Below are 17,440 nucleotides of genomic sequence, written 5' to 3' on the forward strand. Positions count from 1 at the left end.
CTTATTTAATATATATGCAGAGTACATCATGCGAAATGCTGGCCTGGATGAATCACAAGCGGGAATTAAAATTGCTGGGGAAAAGATCAACAACCTCAGATATGCAGACGATACCACTCTAATGGCAGAAAGTGAAGAGGACCTAAAGAGCCTCTTGCTCAAAGTAAAAGAGGAGAGCGCAAAAGTGGGCTTGAAGCTCAACATAAAAAAAACTAAGATCATGGCATCTGGCCCCATCACTCCTTGTCAAATAGAAGGGGAAGTTGTGAAAGTAGTGACAGACTTCACGTTCCTGGGATCCCAGATCACCGCAGACTGTGACAGCAGCCATGAAATTAAAAGACGCCTGCTCCTTGGGAGGAAAGCGATGGCGAACCTAACCAGCATGATAAAAAGTAGAGACATCACCCTGCCAACAAAAGTCTGCATGGTCAAAGTAATGGTATTCCCAGTAGTCATGTATGGCTGCGAGAGTTGGACTATAAGGAAGGACGAGCGCCGAAGAATAGATTCTTTTGAACTATGGTGCTGGAGAAGACTCTTGAGAGTCCCTTGGACTGCAAGAAGATAAAATCAGTCAATCCCAAAGGAAAATCAACCCTGACTGTTCCTGGAAGGCCAGATAATGAAACTGAAGCTCAAATACTTTGGCCACCAAATGAGAAGGGAGCACTCACTGTAGAAGACCCTGATGCTGGGAAAGATTGAAGGTCAAAGTAGACGGGGACGGCAAAGGATGAGATGGTTAGACAGTGTCATCGATGCAACGAACATGAAGTTGAGCCAATGGCGGAGGACAGGAGGGCCTGGCGGGATCTTGTCCATGGGGTCGCGAAGAGTCGGACTCGACTGTGCGACTGAACAACAACAACAAATTATTTTATTGATCGTTTATCAACCATTAGGGGGCACTGCTCCTTTTTCTGCTTACCATATGGAGACACAAATCTCTTCTGGTTTCTCACAATAGGAGCTTAAGTCACAGTTGCTGTAGCACACTTGGTCTTCACATACTGGGTAGGTATTATCACACCACTTGCACACATTGCTCTTCACATTCCGTCCTGCTTGGCTCTTGCATGCTGTGAGCAAAAAGTAAATAAAAATTAAAAATACACACACACAAAAGAGAGAGTATCTTTTTAAAGCTTTGGACAAATTATTCTCTGTATCTTATCATGATTTAGTCTACATATTCATTTGGTATGATAGCCAAAAATGTCTTACCCTGGGGGGGGAAATTGTCACCTTTTCACAAACCTGCTTGGAGCAGCTTATAACTTAAACACTACGAGACAACCATACAGCCATTAAAACAGTCCGTTAAAAACAAGCCAGAGCATAAAAACGTGCCATTAAACAGCAGAAGACAGTCCTCAGGCTAGAGCAAGCCACAAACACAATATTTAAAAGATCAACTTCTTCATTAAAAGCCTGGGTAAGAAATGTTTTGGCCTGGCACCCAAAAGAGAGTAGAGGTGGAGCTAGGTGACCCTCGAGGGGAAGGACATTCCACAGGCATGATAGAAGCAGCAATTCTGGTTAGTGCCTGCCTGAGTACCTACGGGTGGGTCCACAGAGAGCAGGGCTTATGAGAAGTATTTTAACTGGTGGCATCAAGAACCCAAGCTTGGATCCCTCTGGGTCACCACTCCTTTTTCAAGGGTCCTCAAGGTTAAAGGTAAAGGTTCCCTTGCTCGAAAGCCAGTCGAATCCGACTCTAGGGTTGCGGTGCTCATCTCCGTTTCAAAGCCAAAGAGCCAGTGCTGTCCGAAGACTTTTCTGTGGTCATGTGGCTGGCATGACTAAACACCAAGGCGCACGGAATGCTGTTACCTTCCCACTGAAGTGGTACCTATTTATCTACTTGCAATGTCTTGCTTTCGAACTGCTAGGTTGGCAGGAGCTGGAACTAGAGATGGGAGCTCACTCCATCATGCGGCACCCGGGTCTCGAACTGCTGAACTGCTGACCTTCCACAGCCTGCAGTTCAGCGTCTTAACCACTTGAGCCACCTCAAGGTTAAATGTACACAAATAAATCATAAAAATATATAAAGGACTATTGAATAGACTTTAAAAAACAAGATATTACTATGCAGCACTGTTTAGCAGTAAAGAAAACAACAAAACTAACTTTCGATCTAATACATTTAATACCTGGTATTAGATGGCACACCTTAATACAAGACTCCAAGCTAGAGGCTTAAGCATTCTCTACGTAGCTGACAATTGCAATGTAGCATGAACAGCAAGGGTATGGTGAATATGGTGAAATTGTAATGTTAGCATGGCTTTCCTTTGGCCTTCCCATCTGGCACGAGGTAGTCTCCTGAACCCATAAGGGAGGTCATTTGATGGAACTCTCTGGAAGATGTTGACAACCACTCCTACTTCCCCTCTCCCATCCAGTTACACGGCTGAAGACAGGTTCTCACAATTAACCAATTACCACATCCTTGAATGTGGCCTTGAAAGAGATATTGTCAACTTCATAAAGCAGTTTCTCTTATTGATAAAAAGCATAACTGCAAGTATCCTGCAGATGATATCCTATATATATAATTCCCTTACGTATTGGTCATTTCCAGCTCTCCCATTGGCTGTGCAGTGTGCTGCATCAGCCATTGGCCCATCAACCACCACTCAAGAGTTCTCGCGTGCCATTGGCTGGGTACTGGGTCCATTCCTCTCCCCCGCCCACTGCCAGCTTGGACACTCTTCCCTCACAGAATAAACTATCAAAACGGCTGTCTCTCCTGACGAAGACACTTCTCCTGCTTGGCTCCTGCGGGACTAACTTTTCCCTCAGTAGCTGTTGCTAGGCAATCAAGCTTGGTTCTATCAGTAAAAAGGCAAAGGAAGGAAGCCCTTTTCAGGCCTTTGTGGGGAACTCATTGGGGCCAATCCTGACTAGGGTTACCAGCTCCAGGTTGGGAAATTCCTGGATACTTTGTGATGGAGTCTACAGAAACCAAAGTTTGTGGAGGGGAGAGGCCTCAACTGAATAGAATGCCATAGAGCCCACCCTCCAAAGCAGTTATTTTCTTTGGGGGGGGGAGAGATCTGTTGTCTGGAGTTCAGTTGTGATACCCGGTGATCTTCAGGCTCCACCTGGAGGTTGGCTTAGCACTTCAGAGCAGGGTCTGCTAGACCCAGGTTTTTGCTGTGGAAGTTGAGTGGTTGATTTTGGACCAGTCACGGACTTTTGGCCTAACCTACCTCACAGTGTTGTTGTGCAGATCAAAAGGGGGAGAGGAGAATGATGTAAGCTACTTTGGTCTCCACTGCAGAGAAAGACTACTTTTCCTCCTGGGGAACCATTGCTGCCAATCTCCAGGTGAGGGGTGGAGATCACTCAGAATTAAAACTGCTCTCCAGCTGGCAGAGATCAGTTCCCCTGGAGAAAACAGTAAGCTCTGTGTCATTATACCCTGCTGAGGTCGCCACAGCAAATTAAAGCTGAGTGCCCAAAGCCAGGGCACCTGCCCAGAGCCTCTTTCTAGAGCTCATTGTATTTATTTCCACAACGGGCCTTATTCCTAGTTATATATAAATCAGTTGAGAGGAATATCTTATTTCTATTAAATTTGCCTGTAGGCCTTATTAACATTGCAGCTGCTTCATTTCATTCACTCTCTGTTTTGAACTCACACATGCATCTATGTGTTCCTGTGCTGATGTATGAAGTTATCTTTGCTGCATGCACAGCTATGAATTATGAGGATGTTTCTGTACACTTAAAAATGAAAAATAAAAATGTGTTTGCAGCATGTAGGCTATATTTTTTCCTCCTGGTTGCACTTTTATTCCAGGAATATTACATTTTTGAATAGTTAAATTGCAATACATTGTATATGTAGTATTGTAACTCAGAGACTGCTCTGCGTAATCTCATGTGCTTTTCACTTTCAGAGCCACTCTGAGGAATAACTGGAAGTACCAAGCAAAGCCTAAGATGTGGTTGGGCCACATCTGGGTTGATCATGCTGAAGGCCCTCCCTCTGTCCCTCCTCACATTGTATTTGACCCCTCTCCTATTTGGCACAGCTCCTAGAGCTGGAAGAGATTAAAAGCAGTGGGGTAACAAGTTAAGGCAATATGGTTGTTTCCAAGATCAAGATGATAAAAGTGGAGGGGGCTGAGTTCCACATCTTTTAGGTAAACTCTCAGGTTTTCTCAACAGAAAAGTACTGTGTTTCTGTATGACTCTTAGAAGCAAAAACATTGCATGTTGCTTTAAGAAGTGACCTTATAGACTCAAATAATTTCACTTGACTACTACTTTCTAATGCTTGAGCTAAGAAGACTGTAAAGGAAGATATGGAGTACAGAGAGCAGATGTTACATAAGTGCCAACAAAGAAGTCTGAACAATAAGATTCTCTGCCAGTGTTGACACTCAGACCATAGGTATTGTACAGTGGAGAGGAAAAGTATATCTGCACATGTGTGTGAATTTTTCTTTCAAACCAAAAAGAACTTTCCAGATTGACACAGCCCAGTTGAAGATTCACAATGCAATCCTTTTTTTTTTCTTCGAGTTTCGAGAAACTTTATTGGAATCAAGAACAACAATCAGAATAACAGCACACACAAAAAAAGATGTCAAGGATACATATTTCATACCAGCAAATAAATCACAAACAAGTGTCCAACAACAACAATCCAACAGTCAAAAAGATTAAAGTGGGTATAAGGTAGGCTACAAAGTCAGTTATCAGAAACCAAAGTGATTTTTTACCTCCAAATCCCTATAGACTTATTCCATCCTGAAATTTAATGACATCAGGTATCTGCAGCTCTGATCAACTAAAGGAATCCTGGCAGAGAGACAGAACAAAGGGTGTGATCAAAAGTTAAGCCAATTGTGGCAACTCAGCTTGGAGGGGAGCAAGTCTTGCTCTGCCATAAAACAGAGCACCGGGTTCCAGGTAAGTACAAATTTGTTGTAAATCTTAGTGAAGCTATGTTGTACCCGATCCAAAATATTAGAAATCTTGTTCATCACAAATTGATCCCAGATCTTGTCGTACCAGAATGACAGACTCGGAGGTGAAGATGATTTCCAGGTTGTTACAATTGTGAGTCTGGCTGCTCCAAGAAGGATAGAGGTAAGATTTTTGTGCAAATCATCCCAGGAGGAGGAGTCCCAAAGATTTAGAAGTAAGAGTTGTGGTGTGGCTGGGAGCGATTGCCTTGTAATTTTATTGATTTCGGATATGACTTCCTGCCAGAATTGTTGGATGAATGGGCATTCCCACCAGTAGTGGAGGTATATGCCGATAGAGCCTCATTTCTTCCAGCACAAAGGGTCATATCTACATGTGATTCAGCTTTTTTGGTGTGAGGTACCATCTGTTGATGATTTTGAATGAGTTCATCCGGATGTTATAAACTCTTGAGAAATCTGCAGGAGAGTTCCAGATGTTGAGCCAATGTGAATGCTGTAAATCCATTTGGAGATCCGCTCTCGACATTTTTTGGCAAGGTATGGATTGAGAACCTTCAGCAGATAAAAGAATCTTATACATTTTGGAAAGCAGTCCTTTAATTGAGGGATCATATATAGTCAGGAGAGTCTCAAACTCCGTTTTTGGTCTTGTGAAAGTATCTGCTTCAGCTAGACGTTCCGTCAAGTTCTTTAATTGCAGATAGTGGAACCAGGGAATATGTTTTATAATCAGTTCTTCAAAATGGATTTTATCTCATATTTTCCCTTGTTTAACTAGATCCAGAAGGCGTGTTAGACCACCTACAGTCCAATCCCTAAAAGTTCCTGATTCTGTGCCCAGAGGAAACTAAGGTTGGTTAGTGTAAGATGACAATTGGGAGATCTTTAGGATTAGATGTGCTTTTCTAGAGTCCCAAACTTTTAGAGTGGCATTTAAAAACAATTATTTCATACCTGGGTCGGGAGGTGGGATGGTGGCATCCAGAGTAGTTCTTGCAATCTAAGTGGAGAGATGGAAGATTGTTCTACCTGCATCCAGCTTGTTACAGGACCATTATCCAACATCCGCATGACATTAGCCATTGTTGCAGCTTGATAATATATATTCAGACATGGTAGATCCAGACCTCCCAAAGATGCAGGCCTACTTAACATGCGGCGTTGTACTCTGGCCTTCTTGTAAGCCCAGAAAAATTCTGTGAGAGTTCGTTGCCATTTATGAAAAGTCTCTGGAATAAAACTTGGTAGAGCTCTGAATAGAAAGATAAATTGTGGAAAAATAAAGCTTTTTATCAGATGCAGTCGATCCGGTAATGTGAGTTGTAGATCATTCCAGTCCCTCAGACGAAATTGAGGTCATGATGTAGGCGATCAAAATTACATGACATTAAGTTGTTCAGGTCTAATGGGACCTGTACTCCCAGGTGCCTCTAGGAATGTTTCGACCAGCAAAAAGGGAATGTTTGTTGTAGAGCTGTTCTTTTTTTTGAGCTTAGCGAGATTAGATAAAGCTCCAATTTTGAAGAGCTGTATTTGAGGCCAGATATCAGTCCAAGTTTTGATAATGTATCTTGTATCGAGAAAGAGAACTCAGAGGATTTGTGACATAAAGAGTTAGGTCATCATTTATGCCAATAAAGTTATTTGTTTGTTTTGTTTGTTTGTGTGTTAGGTCATCTGCATATAGATTTACCTTGTGTTCCTGTTGTCCTATAGTAATTCTAGAGAAGTTCTTATTTCTCCTAAGTTCTTCTGCAAGAGGTTTCATGGCGAGCGCAAAGATTAAAGGTGAAAGTGGGCACCCTTGTCTAGTACCTCTAGATGGATAAAAGTAGTGGGAGTTGCACCCATTGACTCTTACTTTGGATCTCGGTAGTGCGTATATTGATTGTAGAGCTCTCAAGAAGTTACTTCTGAATCCCATCTTTTGAAGTAATCTGAACAGATAAGGGGTTTCCAGTGAATCAAACGCCTTCTCGAAGTCAAGAGCCAGGACTAGAGAGTCTTGAAAGGTGCGTTTGCCATTGGCTATAATGTTGAGAGATCGGCAGATGTTATCTGTCAGTTGTCTGCCAAGTATGAAGCCTGTTTGATCGTTTGCTACATAGTCTGTGATATTTGTTTTGAGCCTATTAGCCAATATAGTTGTAAAAATTTTGGCATCATTATTTAAGAGAGCAATTGGCCTATATGCTTTTGGATCTGTGGGGTCCTTGGAATCTCTGGGGATGACTACAATATTGGATTCTGTCCAGGAGGGAGGGAGATTTCCCATTAGGAGAACATTGTTGCAAACTGATAATAGATGTTCCATTAAGGAGGAGTGAAAAGTTTTATAAAATTCAGAGGGGAGACTGTCTTTTCCAGGTGCTTTCTTTGGTTTCAAAGATTTGATAGTATTCTGTAATGGGTTTGTCCATGAAGGTTGAGTGAGCTGAAGAGATGCATCGATAACAATCAGTAGTGTTCAGATGTTCATCAGTGGATTCCACGGTTGGATTTTCGGAACAGTACAGCTTTTCATAATAGTTAGCAAAGATGTGAGCTATCTCAGAGGGAAAGTAGTGTTTAGATCCATCTGGGCTTTTAAGAGACTCTACCAAAGAGGATTTCTTCTTCTCCTTAATCCTCCATGCCAGTACTTTGATATTTTTGGCTGATTTTTGCCAGAAACGTTTTAAAAACAATAGGTTTTCCTGTATCTGTGAGATTTCAAGAGACTCTTCAGATCTTTCTTTCTGCTAATAATTTGGCATAGATTGATTTTTGCCTATACGTTTGTGTTCTCTTTCTAAAGATGCAATGTGTGACAATGTTTCAGCTCTAATTCTGTTTTTCTCTTTTTTTAGGTGCAATGAAATCGATATAACTGAGCCACACAGGCAGCCTGTATTTTGTATTAATGCATCAGCGAGGTGCTCTTGATCTCTCAGTAGCCATTGCAGAAGCCATTGCAGTCTTAGGAGTGGATTTTAAAAAACTTCTTGGGAGTCTCTGGAGGATGATACCTTCGTCTGTATGAGTGGCGGCCATTTTCTGGGCTCTCTTGTAGACGGAGCGCAAAAAGTAAGTCCTGCCCAGAGTCTTCTATTGCTTGAAGTACAGCGCCATTTTGTGTAACCTGGAGCTTACGGGAGGGCAGCCATTTATAGCAAATGTTGGCCTTGAGGTGATTTCTTTAAGATTTTTTTCTAATTTTCAGAGCCTCAGGAGGGATATTAGGAAACACCAGTATTTTAGTCTCCTTATATAAGAAATGCCCGTTTTTCCGCACTTCTTCCAAAATTCTTTTTTTTGTTAGAAAGGAAAGGAAAGGAGAGAAGGAAAGGAGGGAAAGAAAGAGGGCAAAGAGATGGGGAGAGGGAGGAAGGCTCTCCCACCCCCCCACCCGCGCGGATCCCTCACCATGATCAAAGCCTTTCCCAGGCAGCAGCGCTCCGGCGTGGGCCCTGAGAAGCTGGCGACGGGCCTCTTCAGGCCTCCCACAGGCCACAGCGCTTCGGCGCAGGGAGCTGGGGCGGGGCTTGCCGCTGCCACCATTTGTGCCAGCTCCTGGGCTGCCAGAGCAGCGCTCCGGTGCGCTCCGGCCCCAAATGACACCTAACTTCAGTTTCACTCAAGCATGCTTGCATCTAAAGTTGCAACAGTATCAGTGATGTTCTGTTGTAGCCTCGTTCAGCTATCTGCAGTTACGTGGAATGCTAAAAATGTTGCTGTAATAAACTTTCTGAGTTGCTATGCAAAAAAATGTGTTACATTATGTGACCCCATTTAGAAGCTGTACTTATTCAAAGTTTCATGTGGACACCCTGTACATTTGTGGGATAGAAAAAATAATTAATTGTTACAGTTCCCCTTAAAAAGTCATGAAAGTTTGTTAGTTGTCTGATATCTTAGGTTCAAAGCATTGTTTTTAGATTTTCCAGCTGGGTTGGAAAATACCTGGAGACTTTGGAGGTGGATCCAGGAGAGGGCAGGGTTTTGGGAGGGGAGGGGCCTCAGCATGGTACAATGCAGGCCCGGAGCCTGCGTGGGGCCCACTGCGCCTGGGCCTTCCCGCTGGTTTTGCGGACCCCCTCCCCTGCTCCCCCCTCCCCTCCCAAATCAGTGCCGCCGCTGCCGCCGCCTCCTTCTCTGGCCCTGACTGTCAGGGTCCCGGCTCTGGCCACAGCCCTTCCTGCCTTGGCGGCGGCCCGCCTATCGCTCCAGAACAAACTCATTTTAAGCAGCAGCCTAAGCGCTCGCTCACAACTTTAATGCCAGCGGCTCACAAAGTGGAATTTTGGCTCACAAGACCCCACAGCTAAGAGGGAGCACGGGTCGGGAGGGGGGCTCAAGACAAACACGCCCAACAACACGACTCACCCTGCACGCCGCCGCAAGAGGCGACCCCGGAGGCTGGACCTGGCCCGTGAGGCGGACTCAGTCTCCCAAAGCGAGGAGGAGGACGGCAGAGGGGGGCGTTCCCTGGGCCTCGGCCGGGGCCCCACCGCCACCACCGCTGCGGCCTGCCCGCCACGGGCCTGCGCCCCCTCCCCCCTTCTCACGCCCCGCCGGCTTCGCCTTCGCAGAGAGAGTCCGGGAGAAAGGAAGACAAGCGGGCGGGGAGGAAGGAGCGGCCGCCCCGCCCCACTAAGAGGGCTTTAGCTACGGCCCTGGTACAATGCCCTAGAGTCCACCCTTCAAAGCAGCCATTTTCTCCAGGGAAGCTGATCTCTGCCAGCTGGTGATCAGTTGTAAAAGTGGGAGATTTCCAGGCCCCACCTGGGGACTGGCAACCCTAATTGTTTTTGTTGTTTCAGTCTTCTTAGTAATAAAAAAGCTCTGTGGAGGAACCACACTGGTATAAGATATTCTTCTTACAGCCTTATATTTGTGTGCCTCGTAAGAGGTTATTTGAGGCAGCACTTATCCTGGGAGGGCTCCCAAAGATGTTCTCAGTATTGACAACAGGTCAATAAATGTTGGGGTCAGTTTCAGGAATGTAAGCAGAACAGGGAAGACATTGGTCGAATCTGCATTTGTCTTTCCCACTGGTGTCCCAGCCTTCCGACTCTGTCTTCAAAAAAGCTGTCTACATTTGGTTTCATTTTCACACCTGAACATACTTTTGCATGTCCGCATATGTTTATTGCCCTTTTGTGGTGGCTCCACTGTCATTGCACCTCCACACTGCTTTAAAAGAATCTTCTCCAAATAGCATTCAAACAAGCATAGAGAAAGACGGTGTTACAGCAGCAGGAAACTGATTTAAAAATGCAAATGCAGATTCAACCGGAGACTTTTAACTTGTGTGGTCTTTCCTTTAGCACAGGCTACACGGTGTGACCTTCAGAAGGGCTGTGGCCCACTGGCAGAGCATCTGCTCGGCATGCAGAAGGTCCCAGGTTCAGTCCCCGGCATCTACAGTTACAAGGATCAGGTAGGAAGTGATGTGAGAGACCTCAGCCTGAGTCCTGGCAGACCCGCTACTGGTCTGAGTAGACAGTACTGACTTTGATGGACCAAAGGTCTGATTCAGTATAAGGCAGCTTCATGTTTTCATGTGACAGCAGTGTTAAATACTAGGCTCAAGATCTACTTTATCAAGCTCTACTTTGTCAAGGGATTTCAGGAACAAGACTAAAACACCAGGGCAACAGCCCTGTTTAAATAGAATGCAAAAACCACACCCAAGCACACCCAACTTCCAACGATAGACTATTTATATAACATTAGTTTCTCATTGGTCACCTCCAGAGTTCTGGTGGCAAGGGCCGAACAAGCTGAAGGCAAATCCAGAGAAGACAGAAATAATGCTGGTTGGGAATCCTGATGCTTTAGGGGGACTGGACCCACTTGTCTTGGATAGAGTGGAGTTGGCTTTTGCAGAGCAAATTAAGAAAGTGGGATGCTCATGGACACAACCTTGCTGTTTGAAAAGTAGCTTGTAGTAGCTTGTAGCTTGTAGTAGCTTGTAGTGGCCAAGAGTGCCTTACATCAGCACTGCACCTGGTTTGTCAACTGGAAACTGCAGCTGGTTCAGAATGCAATGCCTGATGGCCAATGGGAATATATCTTGCCCACTTTGAAACAGCTGCATTGGCTGCCAATTTGTTTCTGAGTCCAATTCCAGGTGCCTTTTATGACTTTTGACGCCTCTGACCCACATATGTAAGATGCTGCCTCCTTCCGTATGCCTCTGTGCACCAACTACAGCCTTCAGGCCGCCGCTACTGGCCCCACTTAAGGTAGCCAACCTAGCATCAATCAGAATCCATTCCTTTCCCGCTGTAGCTCTCTCTCTGTGGAATGGCCCCCCAGAGGAGATGAGAAGAAGAAGAAGATTGGATTTATACCCTGCCCTTCACTATCCCTCCAACGATTGGGGCCACGCCCCCAACGTGCTCTACGTCGTGCGTCACTTCCTGTGATGTTCTGGCAGCGCGCGCGTGTACCTCGGCAGCTCCCGGACCGAAGGAACGCTCCCCCGCCGGTGAGTAAGAACGACTTGGCAACCCTAACAAACTCCTTCCCCTTCCCCTCCCCACAACAGACACCCTGTGAGGTAGGTGGGGCTGAGAGAGCTCTGACAGAAACTGCTCTTTTTCAAGAACAGCTCTTATCAGAACTATGGCTTGCCCAAGGTCATCCAGCCAGGTGCAAGTGGTGGAGTGGGGAATCAACCCCAGTTCTCCCAGATCAGAGTCCACGCACTTAACCACTACACCAAACTGGCCCCCAGAAAGTGGTCTTCCATCTCACAGAAGCAGCATTTGGGGGGGGAGGCATTTGGGGCCCTAGCAGGAGGGGAGGATCGTGGTTTGTGGATGGAAGTGGGATCCAAGCCACATCTTTTAGGGAAAACTACTGTAGTTTTTGTTTGTTTGTTTAATCTAGCAAAAAGAACCACAGCAAGTGAACCTGATGGTGTGCAGCCAAAATAAAAGTTAATATGCCATTTAAGGTTAGATCATTTAAACACTCATCAGAAATTTAACCTTGTTTTTGAAGCCATTTTGCTCTGATTACTGCATTCCTTCTGAAATTTAATAGCTGGAATTAGGGACATAGTTGGGATACTCATATTATTATACGGTAGTTCACTTTGCAGGTTTCCTCTTCCAGTATTAAACGTTGGTGAAGGCACTTTACGTCGAGTTGCCAGCCTTCAGACAGGTCCTGGAGTTCTGGAATTGCAACAGATCTCCAGCCTACAGAGACCACTTTCCCTGGGGGGGAAATATTTATTTATTTATTATTTCTTCAAATTTGTACCCCACCCTCCCTGCCGAGGCAGGCTCAGGGCGGTTTACAAACTAAAAGTATAATAACAATAAATATAATAGACATTTAAAAACGATTCATTAAAACAATGTTACATTAATATTAAAGTGCTAGCAGTTATATTATAAGATCATATAGACGGCGCTATCCATTCTGTAGATTAACTTAGTATGCAGCACACTGATCTTTCTTAACTACAGTCAGTGAGCGCAGGCTGTCAGTGATAGACCAGGCACCAGGCTTGTATTGTTGTTAAGTTGATGGTAGAATGATGGTGATGGTAGTGGCGGCTCCTACTTGAAGGCCTGGCGGAAGAGCTCCGTCTCGCAGGCCCCGTGGAACTGTAAAAGGTCCCGCAGGGCCCTAATCTCTTCCGGGAGCTCATTCCACCAGCGTGGAGCCGCCACTGAGAAAGTCCTGGCCCTGGTTTCAGCCAGCCTCCTTGTGGCTCCTTGGAGGGTAAACTCTATGGCATCACACCCCTGCTTAACTCTCGCTCTTCCCCAAACTCCACACTCCCTAGGGCCCATCTCCAAACCACCAGGAGTTTCCCAAGCCAGAATTGGCAACCCTTACTTTACCACTGTTTGCTGTTACACAGGTTTATCCTGCAATAGCTGATCCTCCATTGATTTAAAAGCCAAGAGGGTTATGATGCTTTTCTTTAACAATATACTGGGGAAACACAGTCGTCCTGCACAAAGTGTCATCAACAGTTCAGGATACACTTTAGCTGCTGTGAGGTGTATGAAACAGCAGGTTGTGCACTGCATGGCACCTCAGTACACTACAGACATCTCCCCACCCATCCAGTCACATATTTAACTTCCAGAGACCTGTAGCTGAACCCCAAAGAATGACAACTCTAGAGAAAATACACACCGTTTGTACAAGGCATCTCCAAAAGGCAAAACAGTAAAGACAAACTAAAGGTAGTAAATAATCCGGGCCAGGTATTAGGGACTGTCCCCAGTGAACAGGAACTTCTGGATCATATTGTTACTATAATAAGGCATACCGGCAATGGCCACCATCTTTCCACACATACCTCATCACTACTGCTGCCCCCACACAGGGACCAGAGCAGACAGCCCTCCTTAGCTCTTCAAAGCCTTGCCTATCTTAAAAAACAACAGAGCAAGTCAGGCATGCTCTATAGGGCTTCTCAGACTCTTGTGAGATTACTACCTTGTGCATGATTATGACCAGGGGTCGTTTCATAGAAAAAAAGGTGCAGGAGCTCATTAACACAACTCATTTGCATATGCCACACCCCCTGACATCACTGGAAGTGTGTCAGAAGGCAACACTCACTGCTCAGGCTCCACTGGACTGTTTTGGATTGCTAGCTATTGAGGGGGACGGGGACATGCAGATCTGTCCTAGCAGAGGAGGGAGAGCTTGTACTTGAATAAAACTTGGTCTTAAAGGTGCCACTGGACTGTTTTGGACCGGGGGGGGGCGGGGGAAGCTCTGCAACTTACCTGGCTGCTTCTTGCTCTGACTGAGGGCTGCTGGGAGCAGGGGGTGGGGCTTGTTGCATGTGCCCATCCCCTGGGCTCTTTACTGCCGGAGCTCCGCTCCTGTGCACTCCTGCAGGAAACGACCCCTGATTATGACCATCATTTTGGATGCCATGGCAACAGCAACCAAAAATGATGACTGACTTCTTGCATGAATCTTGTGAGAGTTTGGGAACTGGCATAAATCATTTGCTGTGCTGCTTCTAAAGTAGGCTTGCCAAGTCCCCCGGGGGGGGGGGAAATCCCCACCCCAGAGGCCCGTTTGCCGCCGCCGGATAGGGCCCCAGGGGGAACTCCGCCCCCACGTGCACGTCACCAGGAAGTGACGTGACAACGCCGGGCAAGCTGGGGGCGGGGGCACAGTCATCCGAGGGAAAACTCCATGGTTCGGCCCGGGAGTCCCCCGCTGCGGAGGAAGGTAACGCTTTGCAACCCTATTCTAAAGAGCCCGGGGGGAGTGACGTGGTAAGGAGAATCACCTGCTCCAGCCCTTAAGCAGGGATGGGAGGGGGCAGCTGGCTGGCATAGGGTTGCCAATTGGACTTACCCCTCACGGCGGGGGAGCCTCACCGCGGTCCGGGAGTTGATTCAGGACGCGCGCACACCGGCAGCACGTCACCAGAGGTGACGTGCGACGTTGCTGATGTTGGGGGCGTGGCCGAGCTCGTCGGGGGGGGAAACCATATGGTTTCCCCCCTGACGAGCTCAGCCACGCCCCCAACGTCAGCAACGTGGCTGCGTCACCTCCGGTTCCCGCGGCGGAAATTGGGCCTCCGAAGCAGGGGATTCCCCGCCCCCCGGGCCCATTTGGCAACCCTAGGCTGGCAGTAGGCAGGGTGGGAGGTTGCTGCTCTCCAAAATCTGCCTCTCTGGTCACCTCATGGTGGAGCTGGCCCCGATTCGTCACTTCCATCACCAAGGAAGTGCAGACATCTGTATCCCAGTACCAACAGAACAACAGAACAGGAAAGTTGCTGATCACCAAGTCTTAAGCCTTGGTGATTATTTATATACCCAGTGTTTTTGCGGTTCTGACTCTTGAGCAAGCAGAGTCAGCATTCATCTCAAAATGTAAATCTGTAAATCTCTGAACTTACAGAACTCATTAGCTGACTATTCAGTTTGGAATTACTAAGATAATACAACATTTGTTTTCTCAGGAGTCATGACCCTTGATAAAGAACCCTACAGACTCAGAATTATCGGATGTATAAACAAACATTGAGACTGTCCTCTGCAGACTTGGTTAACATCAGCTATCCCAGCAGCCTCTGTTTCTTGTTTTGCTGACCCCCTATTCCAACACAGAGTAAATAATGTTAAACATGGCCTTTCTCTCTAATAATGACTAGGAGGTTGCTTGCTTATGGTTCAAAAATCAAGAGGTTTCACAAAATGTAATTAAGTCCGTAGGTAACAGGCAGGCATTTAAAGTTAATTATAAACTCCTTATAGAGTTGACAGTAAAATTTACTGAATGGGAAGATCAAATAAAACATATTGGGCTGGGTCAGGCATGATGTCAAACTAACCAAGGTTTGGAACTACATGAACGAGCCGTGAGTTCCAGTCTTCCAAACCAGGATTGCAAACTAACACTGAAATGGGATCTGCAACCCTAGGACTGGATCCACGATTCAGCCAACTTTTTCACTTAGGGTGATTTCCCACAAGCGCTGCTCCACGCTCACTCCTCCCTTTTGCCCAGATGGTACGTGTCAATTCCACAAAAGCTGCTGTGCGGCCGCATTTTGCCCCACAGCTTCATGCGATTTCCCCCGCATCTACTCAATCCTCAAAAACCAGGATTGAGTAGACACAGGGAAAATCGCACGAAGTTGCGGGGCAAAATGCAGTCACACAGCAGCTTGTGTGAAATTGACATGTACCATCGGGCCAAAGAGAAGAGTGAGCGCGGAGCAGCGCTTGAGGGAAATCACCCTTAGTCTCACCTGTTTCCCCTCACATGTTTCCCTTCCTACATGATGTCTGTACATGCTGGTCCCATGATCTCCAGTACAGCCTTCGTGGTGGTCACCAGTGGAAAAGCTGTTTGGATCCAACCCCTGGTTTGGAATGGTAGCACAAACTATACTTTGGTGGTTCAGATTGTAATGGTAAACTATGGTTGACTCTGAGCACAACAGCAAAGGAGGGTTAGTTCATGGAGTAACTACATGGTTACTCTATCTGAACAAACAGACGGATTCTGAAGAACAGATATAGGCAGATCATTTGGTCTGACAACACATTTCATCAGGAAGGAGACAAAGATGAGTGAGACAAAATAAATGTAAATGTTTGAATCAAATGAATAAAAACAAACAGACAAAAGCCCCATTTCTGACACCTACCTCCAGGTGTAAGGATTTATTTTAAATTCCATACCTAGATTTGTACTCGGTAATGTTTTACTGTCATTTTGGGGGATTACTGAATATTCAGAGCCAGTTTGGTGTAGTGGTTAAGTGCGTGGACTCTAATCTGGGAGAACCGGGTTTGATTCCCCACTCCTCCACTTGCACCTGCTGATGTGACCTTGGGTCAGTCACAAGCTCTGGCACAGCTGTCCTTGAAAAAGAGCAGTTTGTGTCAGAGTTCTCTCAGCCCCACCCACCTCACAGTCTTCTTCTTCTACTCACTGGGTTGTATCCAGCATAGTGTTTCCACCACCAAGGACTTCCAAGTATAGAGTACGACTGTTGTGCTCCCTGCCGCCCCACCACAACAGCCTGAAACACCCCCTGAGATCCCCGTTCTCTAGCCTGAGGCAACGTTATCTTTGGATGTGTAGAGCTCCATTTGCCCATGGAAATACTGCACTGGATCCAGCCCACTTCTTTGCAGAAAATAAGGCAAATCAAATATTACTTTGCCTGGTCAAATCACTCTTAATTAGTCAAATAAAAATTTATTTAAAAATAATTCCTAATTCTATCACAGTGCTAAGGGAGCAATCCTAAGTCTACTCAGAATCCTACTCAGGTCAATTCAATGGGGCTTACTCCCAGTGTTCTTAGGATTGCAGCTTTCACCCTAATTGCATTTCTAATCTAAGTCTACAAGGGCCCGGTCACACGGAGAATTTGCCGCATAAAAGGCACGAATGTCGGGCGGATTTTTGGGGCACGATCACACCGCAACATCTGGGAAGCATAGCGCACCCGTGGCCAACCTGTGGCGTCCTGCCGAAGATGCGTCCTTGGCTCGGCTCAGCGTCTGTTCGTACTTGCGGCTAAGTTGACACAGTTCTTTCTTCTCGGCTGCTGGGCTGGCGCGGCGTCCCCCTCCTGGCTCGCGACATTCCTCCGAAACTCCCGGCATCACGCAGACGCCCAACTTTCATACACGCTGACCGGCTCCGTCCGTTAGGCACCGCCATGCCTACGTCATCGTTGTGCGCCTCAGATCTCTGCTGCTGCTGCCGCCGTCGCTCGGTGTCTTCCCTCTGGCCACCAGGGATCGCTCTGCACCGCTTCAATCCACCAGCACTGCCGCCGCCGATGTTACGCCGCCGCTCACTGCCATTCGCATCAGCTTTCACCCTAATTGCAGCTTTCACCCTAATTGCATTTCTAATCTAAGTCTACAAGGGCCTGGTCACACGGAGAATTTGCTGCGCAAAAGGCATGAATGTCGGGCGGATTTTCGGGGCACGATCACACCGCAACATCTGGGAAGCGGAGCGCACCCGGGGCC

The 17,440-nt window shown here is 46.4% G+C and overlaps 1 protein-coding gene across 1 annotated transcript in view; it reads right to left on the reverse strand.

The window, feature by feature from the left end:
• The window catches only part of LOC107125583 (TGF-beta receptor type-2-like), a 41,652-nt gene extending 28,388 nt beyond the window's left edge, over window positions 1–13,264 (reverse strand). The window contains exons 1-2 of the mRNA XM_015429008.1: window positions 13,237–13,264; window positions 932–1,082 (exon numbers count right to left, since the gene is read on the reverse strand). Of these exons, the coding sequence (XP_015284494.1) occupies window positions 932–1,082; window positions 13,237–13,264 (179 nt within the window). The remainder of the gene's footprint in view (window positions 1–931; window positions 1,083–13,236) is intronic.
• Window positions 13,265–17,440: the final 4,176 nt, after the last annotated feature.

The sequence above is a fragment of the Gekko japonicus genome, unplaced genomic scaffold (genome assembly GCF_001447785.1).
Source record: "Gekko japonicus isolate JY-2015 unplaced genomic scaffold, Gekko_japonicus_V1.1 scaffold1369, whole genome shotgun sequence".
Lineage (NCBI taxonomy): Eukaryota > Metazoa > Chordata > Lepidosauria > Squamata > Gekkonidae > Gekko > Gekko japonicus.